This window comes from Neophocaena asiaeorientalis, unplaced genomic scaffold, assembly GCF_003031525.2.
Source record: "Neophocaena asiaeorientalis asiaeorientalis breed wild unplaced genomic scaffold, Neophocaena_asiaeorientalis_V1.1 scaffold59, whole genome shotgun sequence".
In the NCBI taxonomy this organism is placed as follows: domain Eukaryota; kingdom Metazoa; phylum Chordata; class Mammalia; order Artiodactyla; family Phocoenidae; genus Neophocaena; species Neophocaena asiaeorientalis.
This window is the reverse complement of record NW_020174268.1, coordinates 16,365,846-16,392,227: the sequence shown is the minus strand read 5'-3', so window position 1 is coordinate 16,392,227 and position 26,382 is coordinate 16,365,846. Positions and strand designations below refer to the sequence as shown.

General features: G+C 46.7%; 1 protein-coding gene across 1 annotated transcript in view; it reads left to right on the top strand.

Moving 5' to 3' along the window:
• LOC112406698 (lissencephaly-1 homolog) overlaps positions 1-26,382 on the top strand; it is a 105,212-nt gene that overhangs the window by 54,615 nt on the left and 24,215 nt on the right. The window contains 1 exon segment of the mRNA XM_024755649.1: positions 23,716-23,823. Coding sequence (XP_024611417.1) covers positions 23,716-23,823 — 108 coding nt within the window.

The window sequence follows — 26,382 nt, the reverse complement described above, 5'->3', positions numbered from 1 at the left end:
GAAATGTCCAGGATACGTAAGTCCATAGGGACAAACAACAGATTAGTGGTTGCCTAAGGATGAGGAAATCGTGCGAGAATGGGGAATGGCTGTCAGTGGGTATGGGGTTTCTTTTCAAAGTGATGAAAATGTTTTAAAATTGATAATGGTGATGGTGTACAACTGTGAATTTACTAAAAGCCATTAAACTGTACACTTTAAATTGAAAGAAAAAAAGACAGTCCAGAAACCAAATGCAGAATGAACATGCAGGAGGGAGGGCCGGGGACCTCCAGGATTGATGAGAACCCTCCACCGGGGGAGGATAAACATCTCTTGTCTCTTTCTAAACGCATCAGGTTTAAACCAGGTAGAGAAGTTTTTTGTTTTTTTTGTGTGTGTGTGGTACGCGGGCCTCTCACTGTTGTGGCCTCTCCCGTTGCAGAGCACAGGCTCCGGACGCCCAGGCCCAGCGGCCATGGCTCACAGGCCCAGCTGCTCCGTGGCATGTGGGATCTTCCCAGACCGGGGCACGAACCCGAGTCCCCTGCATCGGCAGGCAGACTCTCAACCACTGCGCCACTAGGGAAGCCTGAGAAGATTTTTAATAAGGAAAACTTATGCAAGACTTATGCAAGAAAGGAAAGGTAGGAAATATTATTGGGTGAATGGAAAAGAATCAAACTTATTTGCTAAGTGAAAAGGAAAATTAAAGGGGAAGAAAAATTGGACTAGGAAAATGGCATTTGGCTAAAAGATGAAGACCAACGAATTCTCAAACACAAAGAGAAGAAAAGAGAATACCAGTCCCAGGACTTCCCTGGTGGCGCAGTAGTTAAGAATCCACCTGCCAATGCAGGAAACACGGATCCGGTCCCCGGTCCAGGAAGATCCCACATGCCGTGGAGCAACTAAGCCCATGAGCCACAACTGCTGAAGTCCGCGTGCCCAGAGCCCGTGCTCCGCAACAAGAAAAGCCACCGCAATGAGAAGCCCGCGCACTGCAATGAAGAGTTGCCCCTGCTCGCCGCAACTAGAGAAAGCCTGCACGCAGCAACAAAGACCCAACGTGGCAAAATTAATTAATTAAAAATTTTAAAAAAGAATACCACTGCTACAGTAGAAAGGAAATGGGCATTAAGAAAGCTAGATACAAAAAGAAAACGGTAATCTGACTGAATAAGCACACGTAAGATTGCCATGCAATACCATGTGTTTCTCGAAGGTGGCTGGAACCAGATTCTTTCCTTCAGTTTGTTTGAAGTACAATTTACCTATCATAAAATTCACCCATTTTAAGTATACAATTAATGAGTTTTGATAAGTTTACTGAGTTGTGCAATTATCACCATAATCTAGTTTAAGAACCCTTCCATCACCCCTGTAAAATCCCTCTTAACCGTACACAGTTATTTCCAATTCCTACTTCCAGCCCCAGGAAACCACTAATCCACTCTCTGTACCTATAGATTTGCCTTTTTTGGCCATTTTCTGTAAATAAAATCATACGACATACGACCCTTTGTGCCTGGCTTCTTCCACTTAGCCAAGTGGAGCTATGCTTTCGTAGAGTGTGGACGTTATTTCCCACGGAATTACCAGTCCCCAGACCCTGCTTTCTCGGCCAGCCCGTCTTCTCTTGCTTTTTTCAGTCCTCTGTGCCTTGGAAAGTGGAAGGAACAATACTGAGATCCAGAGCCAGTGCTGACCAAGGGGTGACCACACACGGAGGGGTGGAGGGAGGAGAAAACCAAGCCGGCGCGGGCCCTACAGAAATGGCGCCCAGCAGAGAAGAACCGTCTATTGGGTAGAATTCCCCAGGGGCTCCTGTCCTTCCTTCTCGCCCTGCACCTCAGAGGGTATGTTCAGGGCCTTCCCGAGAGGTCAGCCTTGTGAGCTACCTCTGGGGAGCCTGTTCCCACGGAGAAAAGGCAGAGGACCGTTCTGGGCTCAGTGGGTTGCTCTGGCCACTGACTCTTGGTCCCTGTGCCACACCCAGCTCCAGGAACCCACCCTCCCCCCTCTGGAGCCTCTGGTCTGTGGTTTCTGCACTCCATAAGGGTTAGGGCTATCTTCGTCTCCGCCTCTGAACTAAGCATAATGCCTGGAAGGTCTAAATGAGAAGGAATCACCCTTTGTAACTAACATGGTGCTCTTTCAGCACTGCTGTGGCTTTATCCCATTTTTCCATCCTCTTTTTTGGCCTCGCCACGGGGCATGTGGGATCTTAGGGGATCTTGATTCTCTGACCAGGGATCGAAACGGCGCCCCCTGCAGTGGAAGCACCAGAGTCTTAACCACTGGACCGCCAGGGGAGTCCTCCGTCCTCCATCCTCCATCCTCATATTCTTACTAAGGGCTTCTGCAGGGGGAGAAGGAGGCCTGAGAGAACTCCTCAAATTCCACCCAGTCTGCTTCCTTGCCCCCAAGACCGGCCCTGAACCCCACACAGGGTCCTGACAAAAGCTCTGCTTCCCCAATCCCAGCACATCTGCTTCAGGGCCCGGCACACCATTTCCAAAGCCAGGGGAAAAGAGGCCATTGCCCTTCCCGGTACGACACTCAGCATGGCTTCCAACTGCAATCTGATTTACAGTGAAGTATACACTGTTTCCTCTGTGAAACCTCTGTGGCTATGCAGGCAGCATTCTGATTTTCTCAGAAATATCCAAACGAGGTAGTAGAAACTTCCTCACGGTCTATCAGACAGGACACCCAGGAGTTGCTGGTTCTGGTATCAGCCTGGAGTTGGTGTAAAGGGAAGCAAGCCCCCCGTGCTCCGTACCCACCACACCGCCCCACACAAATGTGGTTTCGCAAAGACGCACCTGTCCTGTGAACAGGGGGCTCCTTTCTCCCTCTTGAAATGTGTGTCCAAGGAACGCCTTGAATATTGTTACAAACTCTTACTTGACCTGCTGTGTGTTAATTAGCTTTTTTTTTTTTCTTCATTTCTAGCTGAACTACTACGATTCGATCAAAGCCGTCATTTCAAGCTCCACGCATGAGCCCCTGCTCTAGTCATAGGTGCTGCTTAAGCTCCCCTTAAGTTTGCCATGTTCTCTCTTTGTGTGTCAGGTCCTTGGCTGTCTCCCACCTTTAGAATTTCTGCATTGCAACAGGCATCCCACGCTTTGGTAATAATTCTCAGTGCAGCTCAAAATGGGACATCCTCCCACTGCTGAGTTCTATAAGCTGCACTTTAGGCTGAAGGGGAGGCGGAGGGAGGGAGGACAGGCCTATCACAGGCTTCGCCCAGGCCGAGAGCTCGATCAATATTTGTTGAGTTGAAATAAGAGCAAAGTCCACTTCAAGCGACCTCGGGCTGTACCATCTGAGCAGCCCTAACGTGTCACATGATAGATATTAAATATACACTGACATCGACACAAAACAGTGGCCTTGGGGCCTTTGTATAAAGTGGGGTTTGGGAATTTTTTAAGACTTCAAAAGGCATGCTGGATGTAACAACTGCCAGCGATGGCAGCAGGAAGACCCAGAAACTGAAGACGTTTGGATTTTCTGGAAGCTGGACTTGGATCAAGTGAATTCAGAGAATGGAGAACCCAGGTCCCAGTTCAGCCTGCCCTTTTATAGCCCCAAATGCACAGCAGTCTGGGCGCGGACTTGACCAAGCAGGTCTTGGGTCTTTGGAGCAGGGAATGTGACAAGTCTGTGCCCTTCACACGCGAGTCATTTTGTCTGGACCAGACAGAAGCTGTACGTCCTGGCACTGGATGAACTCCAAGAGGTCGGTGATTCAGATTAGAACCGGGAACCAATCCCTTTACATTGGATCATTCCCTGGTCACCAGCTCATGGTCTGAAGTAGATGCAACCTCTGACTGACCCAGGGGCATTCTAACTGGAACACTTAGTGCCAGGCACTGCACTAAGCTCCTTCCATGTATTCTTTTATTTAATCTCCATAATTGCCTTATGATTAGATTCCACTACTAGCCCCATCTCACAGGGGAGTAAACTAAAGCACAGAGTAAGTAACTTGTCCTCAGGTATTGTTCAGGGCTTTTTTTTTTTTTTTTCCTGTATTGAAAGAAATCCAAACTCAAATTGACATAAGCAAAAAGACAATATTTTGGATGTCTTATATAACACGAGAAGGACAGGAAAGCAGCTTGGTGTCCCCAAAGATGGCAACGAACCCAGCCTCGCACGGCCTCGCCACCAACAGAGTCTGGCTGATACTCCAGCGCCCCAGTCCAACCACCCCTGGGAAGGTTCTCATTGGCCAGTTTGGCCCATCTTTGGGACCATAATGATCCACCTGATGGAGGAAGGGCAGGGGCAAAAAAACCTGGCAGTGCCCATTCAAACCACGTGATTAGTGTATGGGAAGGGGTGCTTTCCAGAAGTGGGAACAGGAAGAGGGGGATTACTGATTACAAAAAATGAAGAATGGCTACTGCCCTGAGCCACGCAACTTGGAAATGGAAAGCCAGCAGCTTGAACCCAGGTCTGCCTCCAAAGCCTGTGCTTGTAATCCCTAGACCCACAATGAAGGCATCACTTAGGAGTGTGTCAGAAATGCAAAGTCTCAGCCACCTCTGGAACTACTCAATCTGTCTGCCTTTGAAAAGAGCTGAGGGTGACTTGTGTCCATGTCAAGTCCGAGGGGCATTCTTTAATCACGATAATATTTTTTTGCTACTTTTTTCCCCTATCTTTTCTATATTAGTCTATTTTTTTAATTAAGTTTTTTTCATTGAAGTATAGTTGATTTACAAAGTTGTGTTAATTTCTGCTGTACAGCAAAGTGATTCAGTTGTACATACATATACATTCTTTTTTATATTCTTTTCTGTTATGGTTTAGGACCTTGTTGTTTATCCATTCTATATATAATAGCTTACATCTGCTAAACCCCATCTCCCACTCCATCCCTCCCCCAACCTCCTCCATCTTGGCAACCACAAGTCTGTTCTCTCTGTCTGAGTCTGTTTCTGTTTTGTAGATAGGTTCGTTTGTGTCATATTTTAGATTTCACATATGAGTGATATCATATGGTATTTGTCTTTCTCTTTCTGACTTACTCCACTTAGTATGACAATCTCTAGTTGCATGCATGTTGCTGCAAATGGCATTATTTCATTCTTTTTTACAGCTGAGTAGTATTCCATTGTGTATGTGTGTGTGTGTGTGTATATATACACACACCAGACCTTCTTTATCCAATCATTCGTCAGTGGACATTTAGGTTGTTTCCATGTCTTGGCTATTTTAATAGTGCTGTTATGAACATAGGGGTGCCTGTATCTTTTCAAATTATAGTTTTGTCCAGATATGTGCCCAGGAGTGGGACTGCTGGATCATATGGTAGCTCTATTTTTAGTTTTCTGAGGAACCTCCATACTGTTCTCCACAGTGGCTGCACCAACTTATATTCCCCCCAACAGTGTAGGAGGGTTTCCTCTTCTCCACACCCTCTCCAGCATTTGTTATTTGTAGACTTTTTAATAGTCTATTTTTATCACTGTTTTGTAATAACTTGCCACTTGAAGATCTTCTTAATTCTTCACACTTACTTTATTAAACTTCATCCTTATTTTGTGAAGCTCTTGAGAGCATGCTGAAAAGGCCCATCCAATAATTCAACATCACCACTATCATACTTAATTTGCAAGTTGATACTGGTGACGATTCCTTACAGGTGTTTGGCACGTACTAATTTATAAAGCATTTACACATTTATCAGTGGTTCTGAGCCGTGGCTGCCCTTAGGGATCTTCTGGGGGACTTTATAAAATCTGATCACTACCTGGGTCCTGCCCTCAGAGATTCTGACTTAATTGGTCTGGGATAAAGCCTGGGCATTAGGGCTTTTAAAAGCTCTCCCAGGGATTGTAGTATGTGGCCATGATTAAAAGTACTGTTCAAGGGGTGCGGTCCAGGTATTTGTATCTTTTAGACATTTCCCAGTGACTTTAATTTGCAGCCACGGTCGAGAACCACTCACATATATTTATTATTTGATCTTCACGTCAGCAGGTGAGGTATGCATGTGTGCACTCCCATTTCACAGGTGAGGACGTGTTAAGTCTAGCGAAGTCTGCCCATCAGGTCACTTAGCTGGAAGAAGTGGAACTGGGACTTGACTCCAGTTTTTCTGACCCAACGCCTGTAGTCTACCTGCCATACCCTAGACTTGGCTTGGTAAAGCCCTATCCCACAGGCCCTGGGGCTTGTTTGGGGCCAGCCTCATTTCAAAAGGAGATTCTGACCCTTGAGCAGAATAAACCTCTGAACCATCATCATTCACCCTAGGGTGGTGAGAAAGTTGTAGCCGGTAGAGTCTGCTTCGATTTTCTTTGTGATCTCTGGGTGGGGTCCCTGCACATCTGGGTGGTAGCAGTAGAAGCAGCAGCAGCCTGAGAAAAGAACAAGTGAGGAGGCCAGACACAGACACGCATGTCCACTACCCAGCCCGGCCCAGCAGACAGGAGGAGTGGAAGGCTGGGAAGACAGGGCTTGTGTGTTCATTACCCAGAGGGTAGTTATGACTTGGGTCTCTTCCTACACGAGATCTTCTCCAGGTATTTCATTTGCTGGGATGACCTTTACCTTCTTCTCTTGGCCCTCCTAACTGCCCTCGCCTTTTCTCACTCTTCCTCCCAGCTCCATCCCCAGCCCCACTCTTGGATTTTAAGGGCCTGATTTCACCAAACAGCGCATTTGTAATGAGTAAGATATTTAACACCATCTTCAGCAACTCAGAAATCGGCCACCCACGTCGCGACAGCCATTTCTTTTATGAAGCCTTTCAGCTGAGCTGCGCCCCAGCATTTCTGAGCTTTGGGAAAGCTGAAATCTTAGGGTTTTTTCCCTCCTTTCCTTTAGAATCTTGTTTCAGTGGCCACTGAACATCATGGAAAATCAGTAATGAGTCGTGTCCAAGGTCTCAGCCACCTGTGAAACACTACCTTGCTTCTTTCTTGACAGGAATCTGACAGAGGCCCCGTCCACCTCTGATTCATAGCTTTGGAACTCACATTTATCTTTCAAGGAAAGCTTCCTTTATCAATTTCGGATTCACTGACATTTAAATCACCAAAATGTTAGAAAGGGATGTGCTGTGAGTATGCAGTTTCTTGGGAATTTTCATTAGACTTTCCTGGAACTAGGGAATTGTGGTTTTCTAGAACGGTAATGGATAGGAATCCTAAGAAACTGAAAGTCAGCATTCAGAGACTGAAGACGCTCAGAATTCAGCGTTTGTTGTGACAGAACAAAAATCAATGAATCCGGAAGGAGGGTCTCTGGGTTCTAGCCCTGGCTCTGCCACTCTCAGAGTGGTGACCTCAGGCCTGTTTCCTCTCCAGTTCAATATGGAAGTTGGACACAAGGGTCTGTCCAGTTCAAATTCACAGATCCTCATTCTGCTGTAAGGCCCCTGTCCACCCCCTCCTTCTCACATCACAGAAAGCCCGGGACACGACAGCTGCTGACAGCCCTGAGCCACTGTGAAGTTTCTCTAGAGACCTAGATAACGCTACCGTAGAAGGAATCACTCCACCCCAACCCCCAGTCATCACCACTGTACTGATAGTGTCTCTGTGCTGGGTGCTTATGATGCGTCCGGCATCGTACCAAGATGAGAATATGGGGGCGCCTTTGGAGCAAAACTCCTGGAAGAGTTGCCTCTACTTGCCCTTCCCTATGCCTGCCCTCCCAGCCTGTCTAAAACACACTCGAACCCGGTTTTGTCCCTGCCATGCCACCAACATCCCTCCTGTAAGGGCCACCAGTGCCCCTCGTGTGGCTAAATCAGTGACCGACCCTCATCCCACTTGCTCTCTTAACACTTGAAGCCGCAGGTCACTTGGCTTCCTTCCCGTACTTCTCTCTCTTGGCTTGAGGACTCCAGCCACTCTTGGTTTCCCTTTCATCCCGCTTGTTGCTCCTTTTCTGAGGCCCTCACTTGCTCGTCTGCATGGCGTAACATCCATGACGTAATGCTGGAGCCCCCAGAGCTCAGTCCTTGGTCCTCTTCTCTTCCTCATCTGCGTCACTCGCTTGATGATGATGTCAATTCCCAAATGCACATCTCCAGTCTGGCCACCTCCCTGAACTTCAGTCTGGTATTTCCAGCTGCCTTGGATTTATCCCTAAAGGACTTCTCCAACTTGGGTATCTCACAGACATCAAAATGAAACCCAAACCTGAATCCAGATCTTCTCCTTCACACCGTCTTGCCCGTCTCAGCTGGCTCTAAGTCCATCCTTCCAGTTGCTCTCCCCAGAATCCAGTAGTCACCCTAGACTCCTCTTTCTTGCAACCTGTTCTGACCTGTTGGCCCTGCCTTCGTAATACACCCGGAATCTGGCCTCTTCTTCCCAGCCCCACTGCTACCATCGAGTGAGAACCACTATGGTCCCTTCCCTGAATCACTGCAAGAGCCTCGCTGCTCGCCCTGCTTCCATCCTGCCCCTGTACTCTATTCTCTACACATCAACCAGAGATATGCTGTAAAACGAAAAGTCAGATCTGTCCAAATCCTCCAGGGCCCTTTGTGTCAGCCCGACCCTCACGTCTCTGACTTGTCCCCCACTTCCTTCCTTCCTTCCTTCTCTCTGTGCCAGTCACACAATTTCCTTGAATATATTTAGGATTTTTTCACTGCTTCGTCCCTGTTCCTGGAAGGTTTTCCCTGCAAATGTCTGCGTCGCTCACTCCCTCAGCCCCTTGAAGTCTTTGTTCAAATGTCATTTCTCAGTGAGTCTCCCTTGTCCACTTTATTATATATTGGAACAGCCCAGCCCCTGCCCTTGGCAGTCCCTATTTTTCTTACCGTGCCCCGCCCTTGTTTAAATCCATGCACCTAATCCCCTTCTAATATAATATCTAATTCGTCTATTCTGTTTGTTGTTGGTGATCCGCCTTCCCTCATCTGAAGGCAAGCCCCTCGAAAGCAGGGGTTTTGTCTGTTTTGTTCACTGTTTTGTCCCACACACTTAGAATAGCACATGGCACGTAAACAGGTGCTCAATAAACATTTATGGAGTGGGTTCCTTTATGAAGTCAGAATTCATAACAAATCAAAGTAGTGCTCTGAAGCATTTCACACCAGGAGAGCTGAGATTCTGTAATGACAAGCTCTCCAAGCGTTTCCTCCTGTGCCCTTCTCCTCCCGTCTCCCCGTCCGCCCTCCCCCGACACATCCCCACAGCGTCCTACACCTGTGTCATGCTCAGTCAGGTATGTATTGTGTTCCCTCACATGCCGCCCCACACACTCATCCACTCCACCATATGCTATAGCCCCAGCACCCCCAGCCCTGAGTGGTCACTAGAGACCATAACCCTGTCAGGAGAAAAGGTAGATGGCTCACCCCATCCCACAACCCCGTGCAAATTAGTTCCAGTCTCCACTTCTGGTCGGTCCCCTTCCACAGCCCCCCAGGGACCCCCCCTTTACATACTCCTGGACTTCAAAACTCAGCCTCAGATCAGCCAGCTATTCCCAAACGGGATCATCTCCAGCAAGAGGGAAAAACCATAACAGAAGAGACCAAGAATGGCACAGAGGCTCTGCGGCATAGGAAGTGCTTTCAAGTGCATTTGTTTACTTGCAGCGATGGAAGGCAGGACTTTCTTGCTTACTTTGGTTATTCATGAACATGAAAGGGGACATGTCTTGGTCAAGGTCATAGACCAGGCTGGGCCTCGAACGTCCTCTCTCCTGCAGACCTGAGCAGGGTCCCATTTTGTGACAGCAGATCTGTGGGCTCCTGCCACACTGAGGAAATGGATGGAGTGGAGGGAACGAAATATAGGGAGAGGTAAGCAGGAGAGGCCCGAAGGGCATCTCAGAACAGGAAGAGTACAGGTCTGAGCTTTGGGGGGACACCCTCACCTCAGTGCTAACCCCCGGGATGCTCTGAGCCCGTGACTGTGGCCTCTGGGTCAGCCCTGAAGCTGCAGTGGCTTGTCAGAATTCACCCTCCACCAGGACCCCAGAACCTGAAGACTTAGCGGCTAGTAAGTGTCCTGGGATCTGAACCCGCCTTGAATCTGCTCTAGGTTTCCATGGTGATTGCTTAAACTTTTCATCATCCAGTCTTTCAGACCTTGGGGGAGAGCAATGCGCTCTGGTTTCCATGACAACCACTTAAACATGTATCTCTGTCTGGCTCCGTTGGTAAAGAACTGCCAGAGATCATGCAAATGAACTGGCTGCTCTCCCTTCGCTTAAAAAAATAAAAATAAAGTGACACACCTGCTTAGACGTTTCAGATCTCTGCTCATAACAAGAGGGGTGAAAGTGTCAAACTGGTGTTTGTGAAGGGTTTCCTGCATTGCTTTGACATTTCGAGTGCCCGCCCAGATACACAGGCTCGTGTTGCCATGTGAAGTAATTATCTACACTCAGCACTTGCCCTCCTCTCCCCTCTGCCCGGCAGATGAAAGAGCTGCAAATTCAAGGCTGTTTACCTTTCCGCTGCACGCTAAAGGGGGAAGGAAGGACAGGGCCAGACCCACTACCCCACCCAGCCCTTGGCCCCTGTGGAGAGGAGCCATGGAGAGCAGGGTCCCCCCCTCAACTCACTGTCCATAAACCGGCCAGGGGTGGCTCCGGTCTCGGGGGACAGCCCCAAATAACGCGGAAGTCACAGACCCCAGTCGCTCGGAAATGACTCTGCTTCTCTGTTGGAATTCATGGAAGGGAGAACAGCCACGTGACTCTGAAGAAAAGCTCACAAGGGGAAAGATGAGGGCTCGTTCCCCCACCCCAGACACCTGCCCAATCCTCCCAACACACCCTAAACCAGAGGCCCTGAGAGGCAGTCACGGGCCCAGCAGCCACAGACAGGTGTAAAGCGTGTTCTGAAGCTGGGTACCAACACGTGCAATTCTGGCGGTTTCCAGTGAAAGCTAGAGATTTCCACTTCTCCGGGAAAATCCGCAGGCCTACCTCAGTCCTACCTCACCTGGGTCCGCTGGGTGGCAGTAGCTCCACCCTCGGGAGGTGAAGCCTCCACCCGCTTTGACTGAACTTTTCTGAGTACCACACTCCTCTCCGAGTCCCGGAAAAGAGTTGCGCTTACAATTTGTGACAACAGGCACAAGACACAGACCAAACCAACGATCCTTCGGCCAGTTGCCGAAGTCACAAACGACGGAAGAGGATTCTTATTTGGGGGCAGAGGGACGGAGAGGGGGTGAAGACAAATGTTCTTCCACCTTCGTCCTCCGAGGTCCTTTAGGCACCTTCAAGGCTGAGGTCGGAGGGGGAAAGCCAGACGAGTGGACGGGAGATGGCGCTGGTAAAGGGTATGCTCATCTTCGGGTGACACTGTTACCAGCTCGGGTCCTTGGACTCTTTAATCAATAGATATTTGCAAGAGGCCCAATGAGGAATTCAGGCAAGGCTGTATTGGGACTGCAGGAAGGGAGCGAAAAGAAGTAACAGGTGCCCTTGCTCGCTTCCCGAAGCGGGGGCGGGGGGGGCGGGGAGATGGTTCCTTAAATGGGGGTGGGGTAGGGGCAGAGACCAGTGGGTCAGGCCCACAGCGGTGGCTTAGGTGGTCTGCCCACGCCGTTGGTGGTGCTGTGTGCAGGGAGCATACGCATACCCTGCTCTGCTCTCCCCACCTCAGAAATGTCAGTTGATGGCCTTTTTGTATCTTATTGTTCACGACTGCCCCAGCTGGGCACCCACGTAGTTATTTTTAGTCCCTTACAGTTACTCTGTATTTTTTTTTCGGGAGGAGACTTTTATCTAAGTGCCAGCACTCCAGTAAAGGGTCCCAGGTCCCAACCTGTCTCAAGACCAACATCTAAACCTACAGGAAGGCCCTTGATCGTTTCTGTGGGATGCTTCTGTGGATGCTACAATTCTGACTCCACTGTTCAATAGATTGAGAAGCCCAAAAGTCATCTGACTAAAAATATCCGTTAAAATAACTGTAGGATGAAATCGGCTGGTTGGCTGATGAAGACAGACAGGCCCTGATTTAGGAGACAGACGGTGCTCCTTGGCCCTACTGTTTTTAACCTCTCCAGGTGTAAGTTTTCTTACCTACAAGGTAGCGGTAAAGCTGCTTGCCCCACTGAGTTTCTGTGAGATTCAAACAAGATTGTGTGTGGACAGGCTCTGGCCCAGTGCCTGGCACGCAGTACAGATCTGGGAAAAACCTTGCTTTTCCTACAACACCATTTTCATTCTTCAGACTATCTATAGTTTAACACCTGGGGTTGAAAAAGAAGAAAGCACTAGTCATCACTGAAAGTGAGCCTGAGACCTTTAAAATTAGTAACTTGTCAGAAAATTGACTGATCATGTTAAGAAACTGTATTTTGTTTTTCTGTGAATGTTTTTAGGATGTACTATGGGAACAACGAACTGCCAAGGGAAAGATGAAAGAGATAAAGGACGTTAGAAAAGATGTCAAAGCGAGAAAAGGCCAAGCATTCCTCGGTTTGCCCCAAAGGCGAGCAGAATGTGATCGAACAGTTTTTCTCATCTATAAAGGAGTCAAGGTATTTTCTGTAAAGGAAAGAACTTGCTGCTGATGGGAGGAGTGGATCGAATAATTAGAGTCTAGGATCCTTATCTGCCTGGGTAAGTCTTTCTCCAACCAATGGTGCCCTTGACCTAGTAAGTACAGGAGAGCAGGACCGGGGATCACTAATTCCCCTTTAGAATAACTTAAGAACCCCCGTCCAAAATTGATCTCCCAGACACACAGAGCCTGGAAAACTTCTGCTTGCGGCTGTTACAGTCATTCTTTGGGGTTAATAAGGAACTCACTTAAAACGCAAATACTTTGCAAGGACGAAGAGATTGTGTGGAGCCATCATTCACTCACGATCGGGAGGATTTTCTTTGATCAGACTGCTATCTTCCCTACAATGAACGATGATCAGTTGCAGAGAGCGATTAGGGATTGTGATGTATAGTGAATGTCCTTTCTGTGCACCTCACTCAGATGGCCCTAAGCTTACACTCACTTCTCCACTGGAGTTGTTTAATCCCAACTGAATTAAGGACTCTACCACCCCTGAGGTGTAGCAGAACTGACCTAAGAAAACAGGGATTGTTCTGGAAAGCCTGGAATTGAGATAGCAGGGTAGCAAACTGTTGCCATCACCCCCTCAATGTGTAATCATCATTCTCCTTAGAATTGGGCCCCTACCTCTCACATGTGCCCCTCCAGAGCAAGCCTCAGTAATGCTTTCTTGGAAATAACAGTAACTGTCATTTTATTGAGCACCTACTTTGTACCGGGCATTATGCACCATATCCATTCTCTCTAATCCTTACATCAACTCCATTTACCAAGGAAGAACCTGAAGCTCAGAGGAGTTAAGTAACTTTTTGGAAGTAGTGGCAGACAGGTTTCAAACGCAACCTGGCTTCTAAAAGCCTCGTTATTTCTGTTGATAAGTGTTGGAGAAGGAAGGAGAGGGGGAAATGGAGAGTGGATAGTGGGACTTGGGATAAGAACCAGTCATCTAGGGAAAGCCAAGCTTCCTTGCTTTGCCTCTGTACAGCCATCACTTAGGAACTGCAAGGTGACCCTTGTCCCTCTCAGCCTTGGGGCAGTGCTGCGTGGCAGTGAAGCACGTGGGATCTGGTCCCGCCGCTGTCCCTTTCTAGCTGAGCGATCCTGAGCAAGGGCTGCAGCCGCCATGCCCTCCTCTATAAAGGCAATAACAAGAATACCCACTCCTGGACTAATATAAAGACAGCAAATGAGATGTTCCGTGTAGAGCACTCAGCACAATGTCGGATGCCTAATAAGAAAGAAAGAAACATGATTTTTCTACTCACTTCTATTACCTTAGACTCTCATGTGTCTGGAGACTGAGAACAACTTGCTTACTTTCCAGTGACTTGGTTATAAAAAGACATTGTTCTCTCCCCCTCGACCTCAGCCTGCTTCCCTTCTCCCTACCTCCTCACCCGCCCACTACATACCCAGCCCTGAGCCCCTCGGGGCACTGTGATCCCTCAGAGCTCCTTAAAATAAACTCTTATTAAAAAGACATTCACGCCAGATCTGAATACTGCATAAAGCAACAACCTGCGTGGAATCTGTTCCAACCCCACTCTGCGCTCTTCCGTGTTTATTCCTTTTATAGTGATACTGTCAGCCACGGGAGAAACCAAGCCCAGGGCTTCATCTCACACGGAGCTGTGTTGCTATAACTGGGTACTGTCTGCTTCAGACCTTTTATCACACAAGATAGATACTTGTGTCGTTTCAGAGGGAGACATAACCCCCCTCAGGCTGAATAGAGCTGCCAAGTCTGGGACAAGTTTAGTCTTGCATTTTTATTTAGAAATCGCAGATAGAACTGCTTGGTGTTCATCTGTTCTTTTTGCATTCTAGAAAGCCAACAGGTATGCTGAAAAGCCACACAGCTCCAGTGATCTACATCCATGTGTCTGCTGAGGATAACAAAATATTTTCCATGCCCACTGACAACACTATTAAGGTCTTTGTCCTCTTATGTTCTGATGCGTTATCCAATGTGGTTTCAGACAGAGAAGGTGTTCCCTTCATGTTTTCTTTCCCCTCTCTGTAGCCTTTGGGGCCTCTGGATTAGCAGATACTCAAGTGTTATTTACTTTTGTGGATTCGCTTTGGAAAAGGAGAACATGTAGGCAGTGGAAGGGCAGCCTCTTAGAGAACTTTCTATACCTGGTGTTTTGTTGGGAGGAGTTAACATTATTGCCTTGAAGGTCCCTGCTTGCGTTCTGTCCAAAGACTCCCTTTGTCTTTGGAGAGTGCAGGTTGGGGGATGGAGAAGGGGATCTGGGGACAGAATGGGGACATAGGGAGAGACAGTCCCTTGCCACTAGAGGTTATCACCTTATCTTGTAACACACTAGGGCGAGTGGGTCCTTTCTGAAACGTTGTCTATAAAGCTCAGAATTTAAACCTTTCTGACCCTGGCAGAGGTAGCGACATTACCACCTTCATTTTGTTTGCCTTCACACCTCTTTTTCTAGCGAGGGTCCTGTCTACCTCTAAAACTCAGTTACTCTGTTATCTTTGGAATACACTATTTTTCATATAAAAAAAACAAAAACAAAAAAACCTCACTGATTTATTTCATCCATCATCTCATATGCTTTCCCAGTGAATATGACACATTTTCATGACTCATCCACCTTCTTTTCTGGACTGTCACAGGGCCAGAGGGTGGGGATTTAGAGCAGCATGAGTCAGACGAATGCTGGAACCTTGGGAAGGAGATCAGATTCACTGCTTTGTACAGATGCATAAAACAGCTCACTCACCACTCACATAAGAAAGGATTGATAGATGTTAAGGGCTGAATCGTGTCCCTTCAAAATTCCTATGTTGAAGTCTTAACCCCCAGTACCTTAGAATGTGATTGTATTTAGAGATAGCGCCTATAAAGAAGTACTGAAGGTTAAATGAGGTCATACTGGTGGGCCCTAATCCAATATGACCGGTGTCCTTACAAGAAGAGGAAGTCAGGACACTTAGACTGAGAGGCAACCATGCAAAGACACAGCAAAAAGGTGGTTATCTGCAAGCCAAGGAGAGAGGCCTCTGAAGGAACCAAACTTATCCACACCTTGACTTTGCACTTGAATATCTTGCTTCACACTGTATAAAAAGGTTAACTCAAAATGGATCATAGACCTCAATGTAAAAAGAGCTACATCTACAAAACTCTTAGAAGAAAACACAGGAGTAAATCTTCATGACTTTGGACTAGGCAATGATTTCTTAGATATGATATCAAAAGCACAGGAGACTAAAGGGGGGAAAAAATGAGTTGGACTTTCTCAAAAATAAAAACTTGTGCTTCAAAGCACACAATTAAGAAAGTGATTAGACAACTTACAGAATGGGATAAAATATTTTCAAATCATATTTCTGATGACGGACTTGCATTTAGCACACAAAACTCAGCAATAAAAGCACAAATAGCTTAATTTTAAAATGGGCAAAGGACTTGGACAGAAGTTTCTTCAAAGAATATATTCAAATGGCCAATAAACACAGGCCAAGATGCTCAGCATCATTAGTCCCTATGAAAATGCAAACTAAAACCACAGTGAGATACCACTTCACACCCATCAGAGTGGCTAAAATCAAAAGAGAGACGATAGCAAGTGTTGGCAAGGATGTAGAGAAATTGGAGCCCTCATGTGTCGCTGGTGGGAATTTAAAATGATGCAGCCACTTTGGAAAATATCTGGCAGTTCCTCAAATGTTAACCAGAGTTAACATACGACCTAGCAATTCCACTCCTAGGTTTACACCCAAGAGAACTGAAAACATCTGTTCACACAAACACTTGCATATGAATATTCATAGGAGTGTTATTCATGATAGCCAAAAAGTAGAAATAAACCAAATGTCCATGAACTGAGGAATGGATAAATGAAATCAGGTACATCCATACAACGAAATATTATTCAGCAAGAAAAAAAAAATGAAGCACTATCACGTGCTACAACACGGAAAAGCTTGAGAAGCTTCGAGTGTTAAGTGAAAGCCAGTCACAGAAGGCCATGTATTGTATGATTCCATTTATATAAAGTGTCCAGAATAGGCAAATCCATAGAGACAGAAGTGAGTTTAGTACTTGCCAGGGGATGGGGTGAGGTGGGAATAGGGAGTGGCTGCTAATGGGCATGGGGTTTCTTTTTGGAGGAATGAAACCTTTTTGAAATTAGATAGTGGTAAAGCCTGAATATGCTAAAAGCCACTGAATTGTACGCTTAAAAATACAAATTCTGTAGTATGTGGGTTAAATAGCAATAAAGCTGTTATTTTTTTTTTTAAAGGAGAGAGGGGAGAGAGAGGGAGAGGGGAGTCAAGGATGGCACCAAGAGTTTAGGCCTCAGCCAAACACTGCAGTGAGGAAGATGGTGGGTGAGAGGAGCATAAGGTCAGAACCCAGTTGTGGATGTGCTGGAGAGAGTCATCCTGAGTTGAGGGGAGATGTCAGGGCTGGAGATATAAATGTGGGAATAATCAGCATTTAGATGGAATTTTAAGCCATGAAGTGGATGAGATCATAAAAGGAGCCAAAGTGGGCAAAGGAGAGAAAAGCCCCCAGGACTGAGCACAGGGACCCTGTGACGCTCTGGGATTTTACTGTCTGTAGGGGCCTACATGGCTCCTGTGTAGTGAACTTAGAGTCTATCTCGTGGCAATGAAGAGGTTATTTTATACACAACTAGGTCCTGAGATCACAGTCAGGGATACAACAGGACCCAAACTCAATTCAGTTCTCCAAGAACATTTGATTAAAATGGTAAGATTTATGGACTTTAGTTTCTGATTTATTTTGAAAATCAAATTTATGCAAAGACATCCACCAAGGCCACGAAGTTGGAGATTTCACTTTTTTTCTTTGAAATTTGCCACCATCGGATAATCGTAATTCTGTATGTGAGGACATGTTTTCTACCCTATTTTCTTTTCCTAGTGCCTCTCCATTTTCTCCCAATCTAAACTCATGATTACAAGATTAGCATCTTGCCTGTGATGATTCAGGCATATTGAATCACTTCCCAAAGTGTGTTTAAAATATATTGAAATCCTATCTTGGAAATAGGGTGTGTAATTTATTTCAGAATATATTATTTCTAACAAATAAAAACTAATCAACTAGGAACTAAACAGCTAAATTTCCAGCATGCCTGATCAAACAGTCTTCGTTCTTTGATTGATTTTTTTAGCCCAAATATTTCATGTCTCTAAATCATGGGGACACACGAAACGTTTCAGGAGTCCGCTGGTTTCTGGCATTCTCTAAAGAAGAGTAAAGTGACAGATTGAGATTTCCATTTTCACTTGTTATTTTCTGTGAATTTAATATTGCACACCACAAAGAGAGCTGTTTTGTGTCAACAGGAATTAGTACAGAAAGAAAGTTATTTCTTGGAAGGAAGATAGCATGCTGTATTAGTTAAGGTAAGGCTTGCCACTGTAACAAATAAACTCTATATTTTCCATAGGTTGAAACAACAGAAGTTTATTTCTGTCTACTGAGGGGCACTTTTTCTCCCTTCAAGAACACGGCTGTCTCCATATGGGGGCCCCACCTTACTTAGGTTCTCAGATTCCTCTTAATCCAGGTGCAATGGGTATGAGAATAGAGAAGGCATATCTGCCTCTTAAAAAATCCCAGCCATAAATGATACATCACTTTCTCTCACATTCTATTGCTGAGTTCATGACTCTGGGTGAATGGGAAGCTGGGAAATGCCTTAGTCCAGTAGCTGCTTCCCAGTAACTTTACTGGGACAGACAGATTTGAGTTTAAATTCTGAAATTACCACAAACTGTATGACCTCGGGTGAAGTACTCAATCCTTCTGAACTAAGTTACTGAATTCTTTGAGACACTGGTTTACTCTTCTGCAATATGGGAGAAAGGGTCGTCTTGTATATTAGTTGTGTTCCTAAAAGATAATTTATGAACTGTGCTCACCACAGAGTAGTTATACCGGGTAAAATTCTTTTTTTATAAAAAAAAAAATTTATTTTTGGCTGCATTGGGTCTTCGTCGCTGTGCATGGGCTTCTCTAGTTACGGCGAGCCAGGGCTACTCTTCGTTGTGGTGCACAGGCTTCTCATTGCGGTGGCTTCTCTTGTTGTGGAGCACGGGCTCTAAATGCACGGGCTTCAGCAGTTGTGGCACGTGGGCTCAGTAGTTGTGGTGCACAGGCTTAGCTGCTCCTCGGCATATGGGATCTTCCCAGACCAGGGATCCAACCCATGTCCCCTGCATTGGCAGGTGGATTCTTAACCACTGTGCCACCAAGGAAGTCCCTTACCTGGTAAGATTCTTTTGAGTCAAAGGGGACAAAAATCTAACTGAAACAGTTTAAGCTGAAAAGGGAGAATTTGAAGGACCCAGTGCACTACTGCTGGTTTAAAGACAGAGGAGGCAACAGGATGAGGGATGTAGGTGTGTAAGAAGCTGAGAGAGAGAGGCCAACAACCAGCAAACAGACAGGAACCCATCCCTCCAAACACAAGCAAGAGGGCTCAAGACGGCAGCACAGGAATATCCTGAACTTATGTCCTCCACAGACACAAACCTACAACTGCAAATGGAACAATTCCCTCAGAAAGCGATCTGAAAACTGGATGAACAGAGCCTCGCGAGAAAAGGTGAAAGGACAGCACTGAGACGCGGGCTCACCAGGGAAAACCACACCCCAGCTGCACAACTGGGAGGGACCCCAAAGAGGTGGAGCTTTTCCCTGAGGAGTGAGGGATTCGAGCTCCACATCAGGCACCCCAGCCCCCAGATCCTGCATAGGAGAGATAAGCTCCCAAATCACCCGGCTTTGAAAACCAATGGAGAATAAACCCAGGGAAACTATAGAACTGCAGGCAACAAAAACCCCACTCTTCAAAGGCTCATGCACGGGGGGCTTCCCTGGTGGCGCAGTGGTTGAGAATCTGCCTGCCAATGCAGGGGATACAGTTTCGAGCCCTGGTCCGGGAAGATCCCACATGCCGCAGAGCAACTAAGCCCGTGTGCCACAACTACTGAGCCCACGTGCCACAACTTCTGAAGCCTGCGCACCTAGAGCCCGTGCTCCGCAACAAGAGAAGTCACCGCAGTGAGAAGCCTGCACAACGCAACGAAGAGTAGCCCCCGATCACCGCAACTAGAGAAAGCCCACGCACAGTAACTAAGAGCCAACAACGAAGACCCAATGCAGCCAAAAATAAATACATAAATAAATTTATTAAAAAAAGGCTTATGGGGCTTCCCTGGTGGCGCAGTGGTTGAGAGTCCGCCTGCCGATGCAGGGGACGTGGGTTCGTGCCCCGGTCCAGGAGGATCCCACATGCCGCGGAGCGGCTGGGCCCGTGACCCATGGCCGCTGGGCCTGCGCGTCCGGAGCCTGTGCTCCGCAACGGGAGAGGCCGCAACAGTGAGAGGCCCGCGTACCACAAAAAAAAAAAAAAAGGCTTATGCACGGACTCACCCAACCTGAAAACCAGCACAAAAACACCAGGTTGAAAAGTGTATATTTCACAGGTGAAGGGCACCCACTTACTAATCTTCAAGTGTCTGCTGAAGAAGCAGGAGTCATTCAGGATGCTTCCTGGGAATAGAGTCACTGGCAGGAGGCATTTACGCGACCTCAGGCTTCCTTGCTAATGCCAGTGCTGGTGGGCACCATTTTGGAATTCTCCATGTGACCCAGTAGCGCCAATGGGCACGTCCCACTGACAGCCCCGCCTACCCTGCATCCTGGCAGCCTCTCACAGCCAGGTGAATGACAGCCAGCCCACCAGCACTCCAAGGCAGCCACAGCCCCATGACAACAGGAGGGCACACATAGCCCACGTAGGGGACACCCCTTACGCACCTGGCTGTAGTGGCCAGGCAGGATTGCACTTCTGAGCCCCACAGGACAGCTCCTAAATAAGACCATGCCTTCAAGACTGGGGGAGACAGCTAATTCTTAATACGTATATATATACTTAATACACAGAGAATTAGGCAAAATGAGGAGACAAAAGAATATGTTCCAATTGAAAGAACGAGACAAAACCTCAGAAAAGATGTTCAGCATCACTAATTATTAGAGAAAGGCAAATCAAAACCACAATGAGATATCACTTCACACCTGTTGAAATGGCTATTATCAAAAGGACAAGAAATAACAAATGCTGGAGAAGATGTGGGGAAAAGGGAACCCTTGCACACTGTTGGTGGGACTGTAAATTGGTGCAGCCACTATGGAGGATGGTATAGAGACTCCTCACAAAAACTAAGAATAGAACTACTATATGATACAGCGATTTCACTTCTGGGTATTTATCCAAAAATCATGAAAAAATTAATTCAAAGAGATATATGCACCCCTATGTTCATTGCAGCATTATTTACAATAGCCAAGACGTGGAAACAACGTAAGTGTCCATTGATGAATGGATAAAGAAGATCACACACACACACACACACACACACACACACACACGGAATACCACTCTGCCATAAAAAATAACAAAATCCTGCCACTTTTAATAACATGCATGGATGCAGAGGGTGTTATGCTAAGTGAAATAAGTCAGGTGGAGAAAGACGAATACCATATGATTCCACTCATATGTGGAATCTAAAAAAAACAAACAAAAACAAAATAAAACAAAAGCAAACCCACAGACACAGAGAACAGATTAGTGGTTACCAGAGGGGAAGGAGGTTGGGAGGTGGGTGAAATGCACAAAGGGTCAACTGCATGGTGATGGATGGCAATTAGGCTTGTGCTGGAGATCACTCTGTAGTGTACACAGATGTCAAATTGTAATACTATATACCTGAAACTTATATAATGAAAAGGGGGGAGAAATTATTGGTTATTGAAACCAGATCCTAGGACAGACGGACTCATAGGCAGCTGAGCTCACAGACGGCACTGTTGTTCCCATGCTGTATGCCTGCACTTTGCATTTCTGCTCCTCGGTTCACATTGGTCTCATCAATACCTACTGCTGAATGGCTTTCTCCTTCCAGATGGCCAGGACCCGTCCAAGCCCACAGCCTGAACTCACATCCCAACTCTACTCTTCCTAGCAGCTCCAGCCAGAAAAACCTAAAGGAAGGACACAGACTGACCAGGCTCAGATCCTTTGTCCAGGTCTTACAGTCAGAGAAGCAGTTCTCTTCACAGAAGATAGGAGTGTGCTGGAGAGACAGTAGCTACATCTGGGGTACTTAATTTATTGTAGCTGTTTTTATTTGGGGGACATCACTATGAAGAGCTTCTCCCTACCTTTTCCTTTCACTGACCTTGTCAGGGTCCCTCCATAGCATCCCAACTGAGATCACTCTTCCCAGGCTCCAGAATTCCCTCTGTCCTCCCCTCATCAAAACCCTCTTTCTCTCAGTAATGTTAGCTCATGAACTGAGAAGAAATTAACATGTAAATGGATTCCCATTGTGGTACAAGTGACTGATAAGAAGGATGTGTGTTACCTTTCTACCAGTAGGAAATTGTCCTAGAAGCCCCACGGTCTGCTTATTCAGTCCTAAGGCATCAGCCTACTTGCAGTCCCACGGCTGCAGTGGTGCTCACATCCAAGACCCCATCTCCCAAGCAGGGCAGCCACCCAGGGACACACAGGGGCACTGCCAGGCCATCATTACAGCCAGGCCTGGAGGCAGGCTCCTCACTCAAGATGCCAAAGCAGCCAGCTGAAAACCGGGAACGTCAGTCAATCAAACTTCTCTTTGTTCTACGTGATATCACCGTGTAGGACAAACAGCCCGTTGGACTCATTTTCTTTCTTTCTTTTTTTTGGACCCAAGAATCTGAAATTCCACCTCATGGAAAAAACAGCCGCATTTCTAGTGAAAGCACTTAGGTGCCAGATACCGTCTGCCGATCCCCGCTCTGTCACTCGGGAGCCCGTGATCTTGACCAAGTGAGCCGACCCTCCTCAGCCTCCTGCTGTTTCCTCATCTGTGAAGTGGGCAGACTGTGGTCCCGAAAGTTCTAATCGTCCTCATGCCAAGTCCTGTTCTTCCTTGAAGAGGATTCGCCCACACCAAGAATCTTCTGGTACTCAGTCTGAGGTTTCAGAGCCCCCAGATGTCTACTAGTGGCCCAGGCTTATGGCTGACCGTCACAAGGCACTACAGAGAGCGAAGCCTGGCCACCAACATTCGGTTAGTCGGTGCCTACTGCATGCCAGCCTCCTCCAGACATTCTACATCCTTTCTCACACTTCCTCTTCACAAAATTTCTATAAAGGATTCCATCTTACAGATGAGAAAATGAGTTCGAAGGACTTGGGTGGCTTCACTCCAAGGGCTGTCCGTTCTGTGTGCTGACCTCCCAGACGTGGCTCAGGGGACAAAGCCCAAGGGCACAGGTGGGTCCTTTGCACCTGGGTACTCATAGGAGGCATGCTGCAGGGCCCCCCCGGGACCCGGCCTGGCCTCATCCCTGCTGTGAGGGAGAAGCGCTGCCATTCAGGCTTGAGCACTGCCATTCAGAGTGGGATGATATGGTTTGTGTTTGTTGGGGGGAAGATAGACATTAATAGGGAAGAAGGTCCACTCTGCAATCTCACGAAATCACACTCCTCCTACCCCAACAAGGAGACGTGGTATCAGTTTTCACGGTTAGTGGCTACTCTTCATTGCACGCCCATTATGTTATGTGAGGTTCTGTGCTAAGGACATTACATCAGCCCTCCCTATCCATGGGTTCTGCATCAGCACATTCAACCAACCATGGATGGAAAAAAAAATTATTTTTGATTCCAGAAGTTTCCAAAAAGCTGAAGTTGAATTTGCCACATACCGGCAACTATATACATAGCATTTAAATTGTAGTGGATATTATAAGTAATCTAGAGATGTATATGAAAGGATGTGCATAGGTTATATGCAAATACTATGCCATTTTATATGAGGGACTTGAGCATCCGTGGGTTTTGGTATTCCAGGGGTTCCTCAAACCAATCCCCCATAGATACGGAGGTACCACTGTATATATGTTTTCTCATCTAATCCTCAAAACAATGCTTTAAAGTAGATACCATTATCCCCATTTAACAGATAAGAAAATTACAGTTTTGAGCAGCTAAGTGACTTGCCCAAGGTCACAGACCCATCATTTGAACTCAAGACTACCCTCTTAACCATTCTTTAATAAAGCAATCAATGCCTCATCCTGGGTATGCGTGTCACGTACTCAGTTTGGGTTTTCATTCTCTCTCTCTCTCTCTGTTTTTCACAAGCAAGGTCTCCCCTCGAGCCTCACCCAGTGGTTTCCCATGTGGGAGCCCATGGTGTGCTGCCAGTACAACCCCACCTTCAGGCAGGTGGTCAGCTACTCGGAAGCATCTGTAAGTGTCAAATCTTGGTCTCTTTAGCAATGATGTATTTGCAAGTGTGGTCCCACTGTCTTCACCTCAGTGGGGAGCAGAGTGTTCTGGGGACCTTCTGTCCCTGGAAGTAGAGAATGGGTGGTTCAGTTCTACTTTGCTGATCACCTAGTAGTGTTCGGACACTCTCATGTGAACGCCACACGGAAGAGCTCACAGATTCTGAGGGCGCTTGTGGTGTGAGTCATTTGGAAGGACCGTCTGGTCCTGTGGAAAGGTATTATTTCAAGGCGATTTTCTTGTGTGGTGTAGGATGATCAGTTCAACGACCCTAATCCACTGTAACTCTAATCCAGGAAGGAGGGTTCAGAGCACGCCACGTCCACTTCCCTCTCAGCGGGGCTCGTGAGGACCATGCTGGCCCCAGCCTAGAGGACCAGCACAGTGTCTAGTCCACAGGAGGGACCATAATCAGTAATCATTGCTCCTTGAATAAGGAACCAGAGCAGGGAAACACGCACATCCCATAACTCATGTTCTCCTGTCCTCGTGGTAACGGGAGGGCACATCCCAAATACACCCACGATGCTGAAAAGTTCCGAAAGCTTCTAATATTCAGTTCAGTTACTTCCTGCATCAGTGGCCTAGGTTCCAGCATCGCAAGTGAGTGTCCTGGGCCATGTGGCCGCACCCCCTTTCCTTTTTCCTGCCAGAGCCTGACACACCCTGTCTTTAGGATTTACAGCATCGGGGACATCACAGCCCAGACACATCCTCTTCACGTGCACACTTACCTGAGCTGCACTCCCAGTGACGCTTGACTGTCTTTGCATCTGTTCTTGTCTAGCTTCTGCTCCAGAAATTAGCGGTCACCCATGGTTAAATACCAAAAGAAGTAGATCAAAAATTTTTTATGATGACTCAGTCTCAATTCATCTCAAAGAAGGCGGGTTCCTGCATAGTCTGGGTTCAAACTTGTAAAGAAGCATTTATCCTCCAAATTTATCAGAGTCATCTCTGAGTCCAAGGAAGCCAACCTCTTCACCTACTCAGCATCCTGCACATTCCTGCCCCTGGCTCTGTGCAACATTTTCTCATCTCCACCCCAGAATTTCCTGCTTCCCCCTCTTTTCTTTTTTCTTTTCTTTTTTTTTTTTTTACATCTTTATTGGAGTATAATTGCTTTACAATGGTGTGTTAGTTTCTGCTTTATAACAAAGTGAATCAGTTATACATATGTTCCCATATCTCTTCCCTCTTGCATCTCCCTCCCTCCCCCCCTCCATATCCCCCCCCTCTAGGTGGTCACAAAGCACCGAGCTGATCTCCCTGTGCTATGCGGCTGCTTCCCACTAGCTATCTATTTTCTGTTTGGTAGTGTATATATGTCCATGCCACTCTCTCGCTTTGTCACAGCTTACCCTTCCCCCTCCCCATTCCTCCTCTTTTCTTACACACACCTGAGCAATCCTCAAGGTCAAACTCAAGTCCTCTCTCTGCCAGGAAACACTTGCCTTCACTGCCCTGACTCATGCAGGCACCTCCCACTTCCTGATGACTCACAGTTAGTGCCTCCCATGGCTGCTGGGGTGTGTTCTCACCTGCCCTGCTCTGTTTCACCTGTGTGAGCCTCGCCTCTAAACAATTTCTGCAGGCACTTGAGAGCAGGGATCAGAGCATCTATGTTTCCCTCTTCTTTCCTTCTTGAGCTCTCAAAACCGTTCTTATTCTTTAAGGCACAACTCAGATACCAACTCCTCTAAGAAAGCATGCTAGATCCCCTCCCACACCCAGGCAGAATGAATGGCTCCGTTAGCGTCTGGGCTCCTAATTCCATGGTAACACAGTCTGTCTCCCTCAATAGCATTATTTTGATATGCACGTCTCCCCCAGCGGTGGGTGGCAGGTAGGTGTTGAATTGAGATATAAACACCCTCACAGCTATTATACTGTATTAGGCACAGGCTGGTAATAAAATCTCCAATACTTACTGAATTAAAGTATTGATCTGAGTGTTCGCTCACATTGCAGATCTGTTGCTGTGTGAAATCTCTGGATCATCATCATGCCGACCGTCACAATTCATGACATCCAAACCACATCACACTTGATATTCGTGGAGGAGAGAATATAGTCCAAGATCTTGAGGAAGCCTGAATTTACGAATACCACTATACCACACTGAGTTCATTCAGTTGTATGAGCAGAGTGCTGGGGACCACCGACCTTGCCTCTGAAAACCCTTGTAAACTGTAAAATGAAAATTAATAAATGCTCAATTAAATGTTTACAGCACATTACTTATGAGCTGCAACTTAACACACAGTTATACGTAATACCAAAGTTGATAAGAATAACAATTTTTTATCAACTGAGCTTAAAACTGTATTCTTTAAATTATTTTAAAATTTGCTAGCAAAATTCTATTATATTTAATGGGGGACATGGTTGCATTTTAATACATTTAAATGGATGGGATCTCCAAAAGGAAGAACAACATGGGGCAGTGAAATTCTTTTTTTTTTTTTTTTTAATATTTATTTATTTATTTGGCTCCGCCAGGTCTTAGTTGCGGCATGC